Genomic DNA, 16366 nt, shown 5'->3' on the forward strand with positions numbered 1-16366 from the left:
GTGGTCAAATTAGTGCATCCTTCCTGTGTCCATTTTCCATCATCTAAGCAACATTTGAATAAATGCAAAATAGACTTGTTGGCCATATTTGGGTCATGTTAGCAAAAAACTGTAAGGGGTTTACAAACTTTTTCACTCGGGCCCCACCTTCCAATATTAGGGAACATCCTGCGCCTCGCCCTGCGTGCGCGCCACATCTATTTTTATGGGAAAAAGCACTGTTCGTGACACAAACTGTTCACACCCCTCTTGTTGGTGCAGTTTTAAAGCTTATTTTCTGCAATTCTACACATTTTGTCATGGTGTGCAATTTTTTTTTTTCAGTTTAAAGCTAATTTTCTTGCAATTCTATACATTTTGCCATGTCTAATGTGTATTCATGTGACATTTGAGTGACACATTTCTGGGGAAAAGCAGCCAACAAGTGCTCAGCATATGTGGAAACTGCTTCAAGACTGTTGGAAAAGCATTCCAGGTGAACCTGGTTGAGAGAATGCCAAGAGTGTGCAAAGCTGTCATCAAGGTAAAGGGTGGCTACTTTGAAGAATCTCAAATATAACATATATTTTGATTTGTTTAACACTTTTGGTTACTACATGATTCCATATGTGTTATTTCATTGTTTTGATGTCTTCACTATTATTCTACAATGTAGAAAATAGTAAAAATAAAGAAAAACCCTTGAATGAGTTGGTGTGTCCTAACTTTTGACTGGTACTGTATATATTTAAGCAATAAGGCACGAGGGGGTGTGGTATATGGCCAATATTCCACGGCTAAGGGCTGTTCCAAGGTGCCCTTATTGCTATTATAAACTGGTTACCAACATAATTAGAGCATTATAAATAACTGTTTTGTCATACACGTGGTATACGGTCTGATATACCACATGGCTATCAGCCAATCAGCATTCAGGGCTCGAACCACCCAGTTTATAAATATATATATGCGGGCAGCCCCACATTTTTGGAACCACTGATCTACATCACCTGTATTGGTCAGGGAAAACATGCAGCATAGTGTTCTTTGTGATAGGCTACTGGTTGTTCTGGAAAGAGTCCCTGTTGTTAATGACAATTAAAATAAGGGCAATAAATGAAACCAATAAACACATTTTTATTGTTTTGTTTTGTTATAATTTAAAAAAAATCGATAATAAGGTCAGTGAAAGAGATGTATTGTAAGTAATGGTCTAGGCCTGCCTAAGATACTTTTCGTATAGAAACGCACAAGCTTGAGAAGGACGGGAAAGGGGAATGTGATGTAATGTATTGTATTTATGTTAATCACCTTTTTTTTACTCAAACAACAAGTGAAATATTACTAACAACAAATATATACCCTGTAAAAAAAAGGGGAAAAAAAGGGGGAAAGGTATGTGTATTGTGTACAGATAGCTAGTTACTAAGCAACGATTGGTGGTGGGAAGCAGTGGCGCTGAGTAGCTAAATAACTGTTCTGCTCGCTGGCAAACAACTAGTGACAGGCAGCTTATTGTTACAATATAGCGAAATAAGGTTAGCTATAATCAACAGTTGTTTAATAACAACAATTCTTATTTTGTTAGATTATGGCTAGCACAAGGATTTCGGAGCAATTGCCCCCGCATTTTGACCCGACTCAAGCACCTGTTGCATTCGGCAACCGAGCCCTTCCGCGGCTCTCTCTGGAACTGCAAGATCCACAGCTGTGCATACGACAGAGAGCTCTTGCAGCCCTCTGCGACCTGGTTCATGACCCAAAGAGGGCATATGAGGCTATTCACAAAGGTAAGATGCATATTCACATTATTGCATTGTATAAAATCCTTGCTTTCTTAAACAAAACATTTGTGGAATCTCATTTTTAAATTGCTGCATCTGTTTCACGAGTCACAAATCTCGCATTGTAATGGTTTTGGGAGATAATACATTCACAGCTATACACACTTGTTATTAGCTAGACAACGCAGGACTGTTCACTATGGTTATGTTCCCACGGTTGCCCATTGTTAACTTAGTTGGCTGGTATCTCACTGCATGGACGCTGGATCTCCCCGTTCTGTACCCGAGATAGCTAGCCCTCACTAGCTTACACTCCGAATAAGACGGTTCTGTATTATTTACCTTGGAAGCTGACCGCCTGAACGAATATCTTTGTCGTGGACTCAGTTCGTACCCACGCATAACATCTAGAAGCTAGAAGTGTGCCTGTTAATCGCACAATAGTCAACAAAAGGGGACAACAAGGCGTATCCTTCTGAGAACTGTAAATTATTTGGGCTATATTCTTCATAAAGCCTTCTCTTAACCAGTAAATGTTTCCAAACTAGATATCCTCTGTGAATTTGTTTCAGGCTGTTTGGAGAGGCTGAAGGTCCTGCTGCAAGACAGAGACAGCTCAGTGAGAATCAAAACTACAGAAGTCTTTTACCTACTAGCTGCCCATAATGTGGGGAGGTGAGCATTCCCATTCCCAGGGATCATTTGGTCTACCCAATGGTCAATGCTATGGTTACTGCAGACAGTAGGTGGCAGCCTAGTACAATATGGTTTTACCAACAATGTCAATGACCACAGCCAAAGAGGAAGAGGCGAAGCGAGGTCGTTTACTCCACCCAAAATATGTCCATGTTAAGCAGATCATTAATTATTAAACAAGTGAAGAGTTTTTGTATGGGGGCAATGAGAGTGTCAAATTTAGTCAATATAAAAATGTATTGCTTTATTGATACGTGAGGCTTATTTGATCTAATATATGTTTTGTAATTCTTAGGTTGTTACGAGTGTACTTATATAAGTGTGACGCACCTGACATCCCAGTCACATTGAGAAAAAAACACTTTAGTTTTGAGTTGTCCCAGTTTAAATTTGAAATGTCTATGCATATTCATGGGGTTAGCATAGCATCTCACTCTCCATTGAATACAGGCAGATGACATCACCACCTCTCATCGCATATTCAAAAAAGTATTTAAATAACGAGATGCATCCATCAATCCAAAGAGATGTGCTTGACATCCTGCCGTTCCACTCTGTGGACAACGAATCCCATTGTTAGGGTGGCGACACAAGCGTCTTATCATTATATCAAGTATCTCTGCAACAGTCAACTTCTGTATGGCAAGTTATCCGGATGAGGAAACAATCCTTAGTAAAACATTTTTTGGGGTACTTATTTCACACCCATAAATTGTAGACACGACTAAACTTGTGGACTTGCAAATGAGTGGAGGGAATCTTGGGTTGGGTGGCGATTGGTGTGAGTGACACATGTGTATGTCCCTAGAGAAGCCTTCCTCACGTGGGATGTGGTGGCTCCACTGTCTGATCTTCTAGACGAGCCAGTTGATGCCTGTCGTAAAAACATGCATCGTGCACTGAAGATGGTGGCTGAGTTTCCTGCAGGTACGTATGCCTAGGCTTTAGTCTTTGGTTTTCAGCTGCCCCAATTACAGTGACACTCCAGGCAAGCTGAAGGACTCATTACACATGACATTTGGATGTATTTTGATTTAGACACTATTCAAACACTATAGCTGTGTTCCGAATACACATACTAATATACTGTATACTACATACTTAATGAGTATATACTACATACTATATACTATTAGTTCCTTTTAGCATACTGTAAACAAATGGTATCCTTTCAGTTGAGCATACTGGCTCTTCGCCTGTCTACCGGAAGTTGATGTTCTTGCTAGCTTGTTAGCATAACAAATTACTAGCTAGACATTTTACGACTTCGTGTGTGTTATTAAAGGTGCATTCGTAAATTCAATCTGGGGTGCAAGAGTGCGCTCTGGGCATTCGTAAATTCAGAGCATTGTCAGATTGTCATTTTGTAATTTCAGAGCATTTCGCTCACTGGACGCTCTGGCTGAGGAGTAGGGTTGATCCGAGCGTTCTGAACTCACAACTGCAGTCAAGCACCCAAGCTAACTGGCTAACTTGCGAGCTACTTCCAGACACAAATGAGAGAACCCCTCACTCTGACCATTTTACTTGCCCTAGCAGAGCTAGTTAGGCTGTTTTGATGTTATCTAGAATGTTTGTGACTGTAACTGTGCGGCTGGCAACAATTTAATTACTATTTTTTGCCGACGTTTTGATCTTATAAGATCTTCTAAATGTAGCAATTATTAACGAAACAAGTGATTCAATGAAAGAGAATCCAAATCCTTAGATGATGGACATGTTTTAGGGCCTAATGACCTTATGACCTTCTGTCTCCTGGTCAGGTGCAGTGTGTATCGTAACTTTGGGCCTGATTCCCCGGCTGGTGATGAAGCTGCCTGTTGAGCAGGAGGAGATCCGGGCCCTTATCCTGGCCACTCTCAGCTACTGTGTGAGGGTGGATGCCCTGCCAGCCCTGGCCAGTGACGGAGTTCCCATGCTGCGAAACCAGCTCTCTCACCCCTCCCCTGACATCCGCCGGGCCGCAGCCTCCGCCATGTTGGGCATCAGGTGAGCAGAGGCACAAACATGGATATGTTCCAAATGACACCCTATTCCCTACGTACTGCACTACTTTTGACCAGCGCTCTATTGGCCCAGGTCAAAGTAGTGCCTTATTAGGGAATTAGGAGCCATTTGGTACGCAGCCATGTTCTACTTACTGACAGGAAAGAATCCTTTAAAAAAATCTAAATATTTGGAATTTGAGGCTTTCAATATTCATGAATGATGGATGTCATGTAGAAAAAAAATGCACTCTAATAATATGTGCATGCAAAATGAAAATCAATTAAATGTAAGTGGAAAAAGCTTGCTTTGAACTAAGTTATGATTCCATTTAAAGACCCCTGTTTGCCCTGTTAGTGTTCCATCAGAAGGAAAGCACAAGGTATGTGAGGAGGGAGTTCTCCCAATCCTAGTGAAGCTGCTATCAGACTGTGACCCAGGAGTGACTGCCAGTGCTGCTGGGACTATTATGAACACAGCTATTATCACTGAAGGTAAGGAGGGGAATGGATGTGAAAGAAAGGATATTTTAGATATCTATTGTGACTATTGTCTTAAGTAATAGTTTAGAGTTAGGGTGCAAGTTTGCATGTGAACAATGTTAACAACATAGGCTTATCTCTATGTTGCAGGGAACTTACATTATAGAGACATTCTGGAGGGATCAAAACTACCTCGTTATTTTTTAAACCTCCCGTTTTGGACTCTGTGTCAATGCATAATAAACAATCTACAGTGCTCTCCCAGCGGAAAAACCCACAGAATCCTAACATTCAAACCTGCCATCATTTAGTGCATGAGATCTACGTGCTTGTTCCCTGTAATGTATTGCGCGCTTTAAAGCAAGATGGGGTGAATGGCTGCATGCCCTTATGAATTGCTGCATGCGCATACCATTAGTTATTTTCATAACAGTGAAAATACATACATACATACATACGTCTATCAAATCCATGCATAAGGTAGAAAACATCTGAAATTAGATTTATAAGACCTTGGTAGTAGTTTAATGTACAGTACCAGTCAAGTTTGGACACCTACTAATTTCAGGGTTTTTCTTTATTTTTACTATTTTCTACATTGTAGAATAATAGTGAAGACATCAAAACTATGAAATAACACATATGGAATCATGTAGTAACCAAAAAAGTGTTAAACAAATAAAAATATGTGTCAAAGTAGCCACTCTTTTTGCCTTGATGACAGCTTTGCACACTCTTGGCATTCTCTCAACCAGCTTCATGAGGAATGCTAATCCAGCAGTCTTGAAGGAGTTCCCACATACACTACCGTTCAAAAGTTTGGGGTCACTTAGAAATGTCCTTGTTTTTGAAAGAAAAGCATAAAGCATTAAAATAACATAAAATTGATCAGAAATACAGTGTCGACATTGTTAATGTTGTAAATGACCATTGTAGCTGGATACGGCAGATTTTTATGGAATATCTACAAAGGCGTACAGCGGCCCATTATCAGCAACCATCACTCCTGTGTTCCAATGGCACATTGTGTTAGCTAATCCAATTGTATTGTTTTAAAAGGCTAATTGATCATTAGAAAACCCTTTTGCAATTATGTTAGCACAGCTGAAAACTGTTGTCCTGATTAAAGAAGCAATACAACTGGCATTCTTTAGACTAGTTGAGTGTCTGGAGCATCAGCATTTGTGGGTTCGATTACAGGCACAAAATGGCCAGAAAGAAAGACTTTCTTCTGAAACTCATCAATCTATTCTTGTTCTGAGAAATGAAGTCTATTCCATGCGAGAAATTCCCAAGGAACTGAAGATTTCGTACAACGTTGTGTACTACTCCCTTCACAGAACAGTGCAAACTGTCTCTAACCAGAATTGAAAGAGGAGTGGGAAGCCCCAGTGCACAACTGAGCAAGAGGACAAGTACATTAGAGTGTCTAGTTTGAGAAACAGACACCTCACAAGTCCTCAACTGGTAGCTTCATTAAATAGTACCCGCAAAACACCAGTCTCAACATCAACAGTGAAGAGGCGACTCCGGGATGCTGGCTTTAAAAAAAAATGTGAACCTTTATTTAACTAGGCAAGTCAGTTAAGAACACATTCTTATTTTCAATGACAGCCTAGGAACAGTGGGTTAACTGCCTTGTTTAGGGCCAGTACAACAGATTTTTACCTAGTCAGCTCGGGGATTTGATCTCTAACCACTAGGCTACCTGCCACCCCAAATTGAATTGAAATGCATTCCAGGTGACTAGCTCATGAAACTGGTTGAGAGAATTCCAAGAGTGTACAAAGCTGTCAAGGCAAAGGGTGGCTACATTGAAGAATCTCAAGTATAACATATATTTTGAATTGTTTAGCACTGTTTTGGTTACTACATGATTCCATATGTGTTATTTCATAGTTCTGATGTCTTCACTATTATTCTACAATGTAGAAAATACTAAAAATAAAATAAAAACCCTGGAATGAGTAGGTGTGTCCAAACTTTTGTCTGGTACTGTATCTCTTTCAATGCATTTCTCTGCAAACCAGAAAATGTTGCCCTAAGGGCAGTGGTCACCACTGGGTCGATCGCGATTAACTGGTTGATCTCCAAGGCATTCCTAGTCAATCACCAAACATTTCTGTAAAAACAAAAACAATATTTGTTGTAGTTGTTTCACCGCTATTGGCGGTAGGTGCACTTGAATCAGCAGCCCTAGCATCGGGAAGGCAAATTGTTCCCATTTTGAACCATTTGATGTGTCCACCTACCCGGCAGGCCCAGAGAACAAATCAAGTGCACTTATAGGCCTACTACTGGCCAATCAGATAGCTCAGATCACTTTGTCTGCACAGTTTCCTTGCGCCAGAGACTGTAAAAAGAAGCCTCGATCGCACAGCAAAGTTAATAATGTGAGATTTCAAATCTTTTAAAACCATGACTCCTCAACGAATACAGCAAAGAGCTGCTGTTTTTATGTTTAAGTTGTTATTCAGCACCGTCAACACTTTGTTCAACACTTTTATAAGCCATAAAATGCGCATTCTCCCTATCACTGGAGGTTGGTGGCACCTTAATTGGGGAGAACGGGCTAGTGGTAATGACTGGAGCTGAATTAGTGGAATGGTATCAAATACATCAAACACATGGTTTCCAGAGTTGAACACAAGGTTGTCGGGAGTGGCTGGTGTGAGAGGACATGACAAAATAACCACATTATCCAAGTACTCGTGCTGTTCCGCCCCTTCAGATGACAATATATGGGAGGTCTCACAGTGGGTGTGTCCTAGCCCCTGTTTTGAGAGAGGAGATTTTCTCTCTTCTTTGGAAGCGGGCTATTCGGGGTGTTCCTGTCTCGGAAGCGGTTGGTTCAGCCGGTATTTCCTCGTTCTTAACAGTAATGAAATGCTGCATCCCATCCTGTACTTGAATGATTTGGACAAGTTCAAATTGCTCATGTTTTGGCGGCTAATATAGTCGGTGAGTCCCAGCGATTGGTTCACGTAGCTACGTGTCTGGATGCATCTCGCCATTGCCATCTGTTGCTCAAGCTATCCCTGTCGTGCCTGAGGGCGTTAACTCCTTGGAGAAGCCCGCGACTGTTGTCACAGGGGGTTCCCATGGGCCGGGTAGTGTCCCACAGAGTGATCACGACAGACACAGCCTCACTGGGATGGGGCGTGCTGTGTGTGGGCTACTAGGAAGGTGGCGTTTGGTCGACAGCGCTAAAGGCACTGCATATCAATTACCTGGAGCTACTGGCTGTTTTTCTGCTGTTTTTTTCTGATATTGGAGGTCCAGTATGTGTTGGTAAGGTCCGACAACAGGACGTCGGTGGTGTGCATCAACAGGCAGGGAGAGACGTTGTCTTTCTCTCGCCTGAACCTGGCAAGGGAGCAACTACTCATCTTGGGGTCCGGCAAAATTAAGGCAGTTATACAATTTTAAAAACATTACAATACATTCATGACAGATTTTATTACTCACTAGGTGTGTGCCCTCAGGTCCTACTCCACTACCACATACAGTGCATTCGGAAAGTATTCAGACCCCTTGACTTTTTCCCCCCAAAAATGTACGTTACAGCGTTATTCTAAAATTGATGAAATAGTTTCCCCCCCTCAATCTACACACAATACTCCATAATGACAAGCAAAAACTGGAAATTTCTGAAATGAAATATTGCATTTACGTACAGTTGAAGTCGGAAGTTTACATACACCATAGCCAAATACATTTAAACTCAGTTTTTCACAATTCCTGACATTTATCCTAGTAGAAATCGCAGTCTTAGGTCAGTTAGGATCACCACTTTATTTTAAGAACGTGAAATGTCAGAATAGTAGAGAGAATGATTTATTTCAGCTTGTATTTCTTTCATCACATTCCCAGTGGGTCAGAAGTTTACATACACAAAATTATTATTTGGTAGCATTGACCTTAAATTGTTTTACTTGGGTCAAACGTTTCGGGTAGCCTTCCACAAGCTTCCCACAATAAGTTGGGTACATTTTGGCCCATTCCTCCTGACAGAGCTGGTGTAACGGAGTCCGGTTTGTAGGATTGAGGTCAATGCTTTGTGGTGGTCACTCCAATACCTTGACTTTGTTGTCCTTAAACCATTTTGACACAGCTTTGGAAGTATGCTTGGGGTCATTGTACATTTGGAAGACCCATTTGCGACCAAGCTTTAACTGATGTCTTGAGATGTTGTTTCAATATATCCATATAATTTTCTCTCCTCATGATGCCATCTATTTTGTGAAGTGCACCAGTCCCTCCTGCAGCAAAGCACCCCCACAACATGATGCTGCCACCCCCGTGCTTCACGGTTGGGATGGTGTTCTTTGGCTTGCAAGCCTCCCCCTTTTTCCTCCAAACATAACGATGGTCATAATGACCAAAAGGTTCCTATTTTTGTTTTTTCAGACATTTCTCAAAAAAGTACGATCTTTGTCCCCATGTGCAGTTGAAAACCGTATTCTGGCTTTTTTTATGGCTGTTTTGGAACAGTGCATTCTTCCTTGCTGAGCGGCCTATCAGGTTATGTCGATATAGGACTTGTTTTACTGTGGATATGGATACTTTTGTACCTGTTTCCTCCAGCTTCTTCACAAGGTCCTTGAACATATGAGACAAGTTGAGCAAACACATACAGTTGAAGTCGGAAGTTTACATACACCTTAGCCGAATACATTTAAACTCAGTTTTTCCCAATTCCTGACATTTAATCCTAGTAAAAATACCCTGTTTTTGGTCAGTTACGATCACCACTTTATTTTAAGAAAGTGAAATGTCAGAATAATAGTAGAGAGAATGATTTATTTCAGCTTTTATTTATTTCATCACATTCCCAGTGGGTCAGAAGTTTACATACACTCCCTTGGTTCACTCCAGATCTGACTGCCCTCAACCAGCACAAAAACATCCTGTGGCGGACAGCACTAGCATCGAATAGTCCCCGCGATATGCAACTTTTCAGGGAAGTCAGGAACCAATACACGCAGTCAGTTAGGAAAGCAAAGGCTAGCTTTTTCAAGCAGAAATTTGCATCCTGTAGCTCTAATTCCAAAAAGTTTTGGGACACTGTAAAGTCCATGGAGAATAAGAGCACCTCCTCCCAGCTGCCCACTGCACTGAGGCTAGGAAACACTGTCACCACCGATAAATCCACGATAATCGAGAATGTCAACAAGCATTTCTCTACGGCTGGCCATGCTTTCCTCCTGGCTACCCCAACCCCAGCCAACAGCTCCACAACCCCGCAGCTACTTGCCAAAGACAAAGACAACATCTACTTTGGCCGCCTTTCCTTCCAGTTCTCTGCTGCCAATGACTGGAACGAATTTCAAAAATCGCTGAAGTTGGAAACTTATATCTCCCTCACTAACTTTAAGCATCAGCTATCTGAGCAGCTTACCGATCGCTACTGCTGTACACAGACCATCTATAAATAGCCCATCCAATCTACCTACCTCATCCCCATATTGTTATTTTTATCTACTTTTTTGCTCTTCCGCACACCAGTATTTCTACTTCATCATCTGCACATCATCATCTGCACATCTATCACTCCAGGGTTCATTTGCTAAATTGTAATTACTTTGCTACTATGGCCTATTTATTGCCTTACCTCCTCACGCCATTTGCACACACTGTATATAGACTTTTTCTATTGTGTTATTGACTGTACGTTTGTTTTTTTCCATGTGTAACTCTGTGTTGTTGTTTGTGTCGCACTGCTTTGCTTTATATTAGCAAGGTCGCAGTTGTAAATGAGAACTTGTTCTCAACTGGCCTACCTAGTAAAATGAAGTTAAATAAAAAATCAATCAATCAAACAAATTAGCATTTGGTAGCATTGCCTTTAAATTGTTTAACTTGGGTCAAACATTTCAGGTAGCCTTCCACAAGCTTCCCACAAATTCCTCCTGACACTGGTGTAACTGAGTCAGGTTAGTAGGCCTCCTTGCTCGCACACGCTTTTTCAGTTCTGCCCACAAATTTTCTATAGGATTGAGGTCAGGGCTTTGTGATGGCCACTCCAATACCTTGACATTGATGTCCTTAAGCCATTTTGCCACAACTTTTTAAGTATGCTTGGGGTCATTGTCAATTTGGAAGACCCATTTGTGACCAAGCTTTAACTTCCTGACTGATGTCTTGATACAATATATCCACATAATTTTCCTGCCTCATGATGCCATCTATTTTGTGAAGTGCACCAGTCCCTCCTGCAGCAAAGCAGCCCCACAACATGATGTTGCCACCCCAGTGCTTCACGGTTGGGATGGTGTTCTTCGGCTTGCAAGCCTCCCCCTTTTTCCTCCAAAACATAACGGTGGTCATTATGACCAAACAGTTCTATTTTTGTTTCATCAGACCAGAGGACATTTCTCCAAAACGTACGATCTTTGTCCCCATGTGCAGTTGCAAACCGTAGTCTGTCTTTTTTTATGGCGGTTTTGGAGCAGTGGCTTCTTCCTTGCTGAGCGGCCTTTCAGGTTATGTCGATATAGGACTTGTTTTACTGTAGATGTAGCTACTTTTGTACCCAGCATCTTCACAAGGTCCTTTGCTGTTGTTCTGGGATTGATTGGCACTTTTCGCACCACGTTAATCTCTAGGAGACAGAACGCGTCTCCTTCCTGAGCGGTATGATGGCTGCATGGTACCATGGTGTTTATACTTGCGTACTATTGTTTGTACAGATGAACGTGGTACCTTCAGGCATTTGGAAATTGCTCCCAAGGATGAACCAGACTTGTGGAGGTCTACAATTTTTTGTTCTGAGGACTTGGCTGATTTCTTTAGATTTTCCCATGATTTCCCTTTAGATTTTCCCAGGATTCTCAGGCTTGTAAGATAAGTATTGTTCTTGCAACGGGGTCTATGGACATGGGCTTACTAACACACCTTTCCCAGCAATGTAGAGAGAAAAAAAGAGAAATTATAAAAAAGTAAAATACGTAATAATAAATGTATTAATAGATACACAATGAGTAACGATTACTTGGCTATATACAAGGGGTACCACTACCGAGTCGATGTGCAGGGGTAAGAGGTAATTGAGGTAGATACAGTGCATTCAGAAAATATTCAGACCCCTTGACTTTTCCCACATTTTGTTACGTTACAGCCTTTTTCTAAAATTGATACGTTTTTTTCCCCTCAATCTACACACAATACACCATAATGATAAAGCAAAAGCAGGTTTTTTGAAATGTATGCAAATGTATAATTTTTGTAACTGAAATATTACATTTACATAAGTATTCAGACCCTTTACTCAGTACTTTGTTGAAGCACTTTTGACGCTACAACCTGTATTTGGAGATTTTCTCCCATTCTTCTCTGCAGATCCTCTCAAGCTCTGTGACGATTGACATTCAGTCCAAAGAGTTCAATCTTGGTTTTATTAGACCAGAAAATCTTGTTTCTCATGGTCTGAGAGTTTTTAGGTGCATTTTGGCAAACTAAGGGGCTGTCATGTGCCTTTTACTGAGGAGTGGCTTCCATCTGGCCACTACCATAAATACCTGATTGGTGGAGTGCTCCAGTGATGGTTGTCCTTCTGGAAGGTTCTCCCATGTGTACAGAGGAACTCTAGAGCTCTGGCATGCACTGTCAACTGTGGGATCTTTTATCGGCCGGTGTGTGCCTTTCCAAATCATGTCCAATCAATTGAATTTACCACAGGTAGACTCAAATCAAGTTGTAGAAACATCTCAAGGATGATCCATGGAAACAGGATGCACCTGAGCTCGTAGCAAATGGTCTGAATACTTATGTAAATATGTTTTTCTTTTTTTTTTATACATTTGCAAACATTTCTTTAAACCTAATTTCACTTTGTCATTATGGAGTATTGTGTGTCGATTGCTGAGGAAATATTTTTATTTCATCCATTTTAGAATCAGGCTGTAATGTAACAAAATGTGGAAAAAGTCAATAGGTCTGAAAACTTTGCGTAGGCACTTTATGTACACTACCTGTCAAGTTTTAGAACACCTACTCATTCAAGGGTTTTTCTTTATTTTTACTATTTTCTTCATTGTAGAATAATAGTGAAGACATCAAAACTATGAAATAACACATATGGAATCATGTAGTAACCAAAAAAGTGTTAACCTCTTTAGGGTATGTGGGACGCTAGCATCCCACCTGGCCAACATCCAGTGAGGTTGCAGAGCGCCAAATTCAATTACAGAAATGCTCATGATAAAAATTCAGAAAACAAAACATATTTTACATAGGTTTAAAGATGAACTTCTTGTTAAACCAACCACAGTGTCATATTTATAAAATGCTTTTCGGCGAAAGCATACCTAGCCCAGAACATACCTAGTCCAAAACATATCCCAGTTGACAAATTATTACAAATAGTAACCAGCCAAGCAGAAGCGTTACAAAACTCAGAAATAGAGATAAAATTAATCCCTTACCTTTGATGATCTTCATATGGTGTTAATCAGAAGACATTCATTTACTCAATAAATGTTACTTTTGTTCGATGAAGTCTCTTTATACCAAAATCCTCCGTTTTGTTAGCGCGTTTTCTTCAGTAATCAGGCTCAAACTCAGTCAAAACAATCAGACAAAAAATCCTAATTGTATCCGTAAAGTTCATAGAAACATGTAAAACAATGTTTATATTCAACCCTTAGGTTGTTTTTTAGCCTAAATGATCTATAATATTTCAACCGGACAATAACGTCGTCAATATAAAAAGTAAACAAGAAATGCACATGTTCCTGAAAAAATTCTGCGTCACGTTTGGGTCCACTCGTTCAGACTGGTCTTACTCCCTCATTTATAAGAATACAAGCCTGAAACGATTTTTAAAGACTGTTGACATCTAGTGGAAGGCACTAGAAACTGCAAGTGGCACTAGGCACTAGGAACTGCAAATGGAGTCCAATGTTAATGGATACTGTAATGGCATTGAATAGAAAACTACAAAACCACAAAAAAACTGCTTCCTGAATGAATTTTTCTCAGATTTTCACCTGCTAAATCAGTTCTGTTATACTCACAGACACTATTTTAACAGTTTTGGAAATTTTAGAGTGTTTTCTATCCAAATCTACCAGTTATATGCATATCATATCTTCTGGGCCCAAGAAGCAAGCCGTTAAATTTGGGCATGCTTTTCATCCAAAATTCCGAATGCTGCCCCCTACCCTAGAGAGTTTAAACAAATCAACATTTATTTTATATTTTATATTCTTGAATTAACCTCTTGAAGCTAGGGGGCACTATTTTTATGTTTGGAAAAATAACGCTCCCAAAGTAAACTGCCTATTTCTCAGGACCAGATGCTAGAATATGCATATAATTGACAGATTAGGATAGAAAACTCTCTAAAGTTTCCAAAACTGTCAAAATATTGTCTGTGAGTGGAACAGAACTGATATTGCAGGCAAAATCAAACCAGGAAGTGGCTTTTATTTTGAAAACTCCATGTTCCATAGCCTCCCATTGCTCCATTTAAAGGGATATCAACCAGATTCCTTTTCCTATCGCTTCCTCAAGGTGTCAAGAGTCTTCAGACATAGTTTCAGGCTTTTATTTTGAAAAATTAGCCAGAACAATAACATCGCGTCAAGTGGTCACATGAGTTTTGCTTGCGCAACAGAATTTGGACAGCTATTGTTTTTTCCTCTCCTACTGTGAAAGACATTTGCGGTTGATATATTATCGATTATATTTGGAATTTGTCTCCGTTGTCGTGACCGCTCTTTCCTGTGGATTTCTGAACATATTGCGCCAAACAAACGGAGGTATTTTGGATATAAAAATAATCTTTATGGAACAAAAGGAACATTTGTTGTGTAACTGGGAGTCTCATGATTGAAAACATCCGAAGATCATCAAAGGTAAACGATTAATTTGATTGCTTTTCTGATTTTCATGACCAAGCTACCTGATGCTAAGTGTACTTGATGTTTTGTCATGCGATCGATAAACTTACACAAACGCTTGGATTGCTTTCGCTGTAAAGCATAATTTCAAAACCTGAGACGACAGGTAGATTAACAAAAGGCTAAACTGTGTTTTGCAATATTGCACTTGTGATTTCATGAATATGAATATTTTTAGTAATATTATTTGACTGAGGCGCTATGCTATTCAGCGGTTGCTGATGACAATTATCCCGCTTAAGGGATGGGTAGCGTCAAGAAGTTAAAGTAGCCAACCTTTGCCTTCCACCGCAGATGGGGAAGGCCGACATGGGCGGATGTGGTGCATTGAGACGCAGCCCATATCTCTAGCTTCAACTGAAGGGTTTTGATGGGGAATTTTTTTATAATGTTACTTAGATTGTAAAACTGCCACGTCCATTTGCGATATTACATCAACAAGGAAGTTACGGCAAACAACGAGCACAGTTTTTTTCCCCCTCGGACATCATTGCACATGTGATAGAACAGCAGAATATATACAGATTTATTTTTTCACCACGTTGCGTGATGCTCCCCATCTATTCTTAGTCAACAAAACAAAACAATAACAACAACGGTGGGGCAGTCAGTGGTGCAATTTCCCCTAATGCAGAAGCGTCAATGTCTCAACAGATAGTGTCAACCTCATCATTAACTCACTCATGCTCACTTCTCCCCTCTGTCATCCACAGGGAAATACCAGGCCTTAAAGGCAGGTGCCATTCCCCCCTTGTTGGAGCTGGTGGGCAGTGAGGACAGAGCTGTGTGTGCTAACGCGCTGCGTGCCCTCACCACCCTGGCTGAAGCCCCCTGCGCTCGGGAACAGCTACTGGAGCACCTGCCACTATTAAAGACAAGACTCAATCACCCAGCTTCCATCATCTGCCGGGCAGCAGCCACTGCCATCCGCGTGATCTCCTGGACCCCCTGAGAGAAAGAGAGAGCAAGGGAAGAAGAGACAAATACCTCTCATTATCTGATTCTCCCTCGCTTCTCCCCCTATTCTCTCTCCCTCACACACATTGACACACACAGGCACACATGTGCTCTCACTGACACACCACACACAATCAGTCCTTCTTCTACTACAGACACTCACACTTCCTTAATGTAAATGTCTGCTGGTGTACATTTACCAGACTAGTAGACCCACCTCTGTCTGTGTCATCTATCCTATTAATGTGATTAAAACTGAGCACAGTGGCAAGTTTCAGCTCCTCTGTATAGAGGTTCCCCAACTGATGGTCCGTGGGTGATTTTATTTGTCCCCACAAGTTCTGGCTCTCAGTTCACCTTGGACTCTACTAGTTGTCAAAAGTGTTCCACAGGGATTCTGGCCCATGTTGACTCCAATGCTTCCCACAATTGTGTCAAGTTGTTCTTTGGGTGGTGGACCATTCTTGATACACACTGGAAACTGTAGAACGTGAAAAACCCATCAGCGTTGCAGTTCTTGACACAAACCGGTGAGCCTGGCACCTACTACCATACCCCGTTCAAAGGCACTTAAATA

General features: G+C 40.9%; 1 protein-coding gene across 2 annotated transcripts; it reads left to right on the plus strand.

Moving 5' to 3' along the window:
* The first annotated feature begins 1422 nt into the window (after window positions 1-1422).
* Window positions 1423-16056, plus strand: rsph14 (radial spoke head 14 homolog). 2 transcript variants are annotated; one of them, XM_021606710.2, is made up of 6 exons: window positions 1423-1769; window positions 2336-2438; window positions 3268-3386; window positions 4229-4448; window positions 4803-4939; window positions 15546-16056. In XM_021606710.2, the coding sequence occupies exons 1-6, from the start codon at window positions 1571-1573 to the stop codon at window positions 15782-15784; spliced, it is 1017 nt and encodes a 338-aa protein (XP_021462385.1). In that variant the 5' UTR covers window positions 1423-1570; the 3' UTR covers window positions 15785-16056. The 2 variants fall into 2 exon arrangements, with proteins under 2 accessions (XP_021462385.1, XP_021462383.1); XM_021606708.2 differs by having other exon boundaries at window positions 1447-1769; window positions 4223-4448.
* Window positions 16057-16366: the final 310 nt, after the last annotated feature.

The sequence above is a fragment of the Oncorhynchus mykiss genome, chromosome 6 (assembly GCF_013265735.2).
Source record: "Oncorhynchus mykiss isolate Arlee chromosome 6, USDA_OmykA_1.1, whole genome shotgun sequence".
Taxonomy (NCBI): Eukaryota; Metazoa; Chordata; class Actinopteri; order Salmoniformes; family Salmonidae; genus Oncorhynchus; species Oncorhynchus mykiss.

Bases quoted from the DNA above. Each gene is read 5' to 3' on its own strand.
- rsph14 (XM_021606708.2), top strand. From the start codon at position 1,571: ATGGCTAGCACAAGGATTTCGGAGCAATTGCCCCCGCATTTTGACCCG. The intron at 1,770-2,335 runs GTAAGATGCATA...AATTTGTTTCAG, and splicing joins ATATGAGGCTATTCACAAAG to GCTGTTTGGAGAGGCTGAAG. The intron at 4,449-4,802 runs GTGAGCAGAGGC...TTGCCCTGTTAG, and splicing joins TCCGCCATGTTGGGCATCAG to TGTTCCATCAGAAGGAAAGC.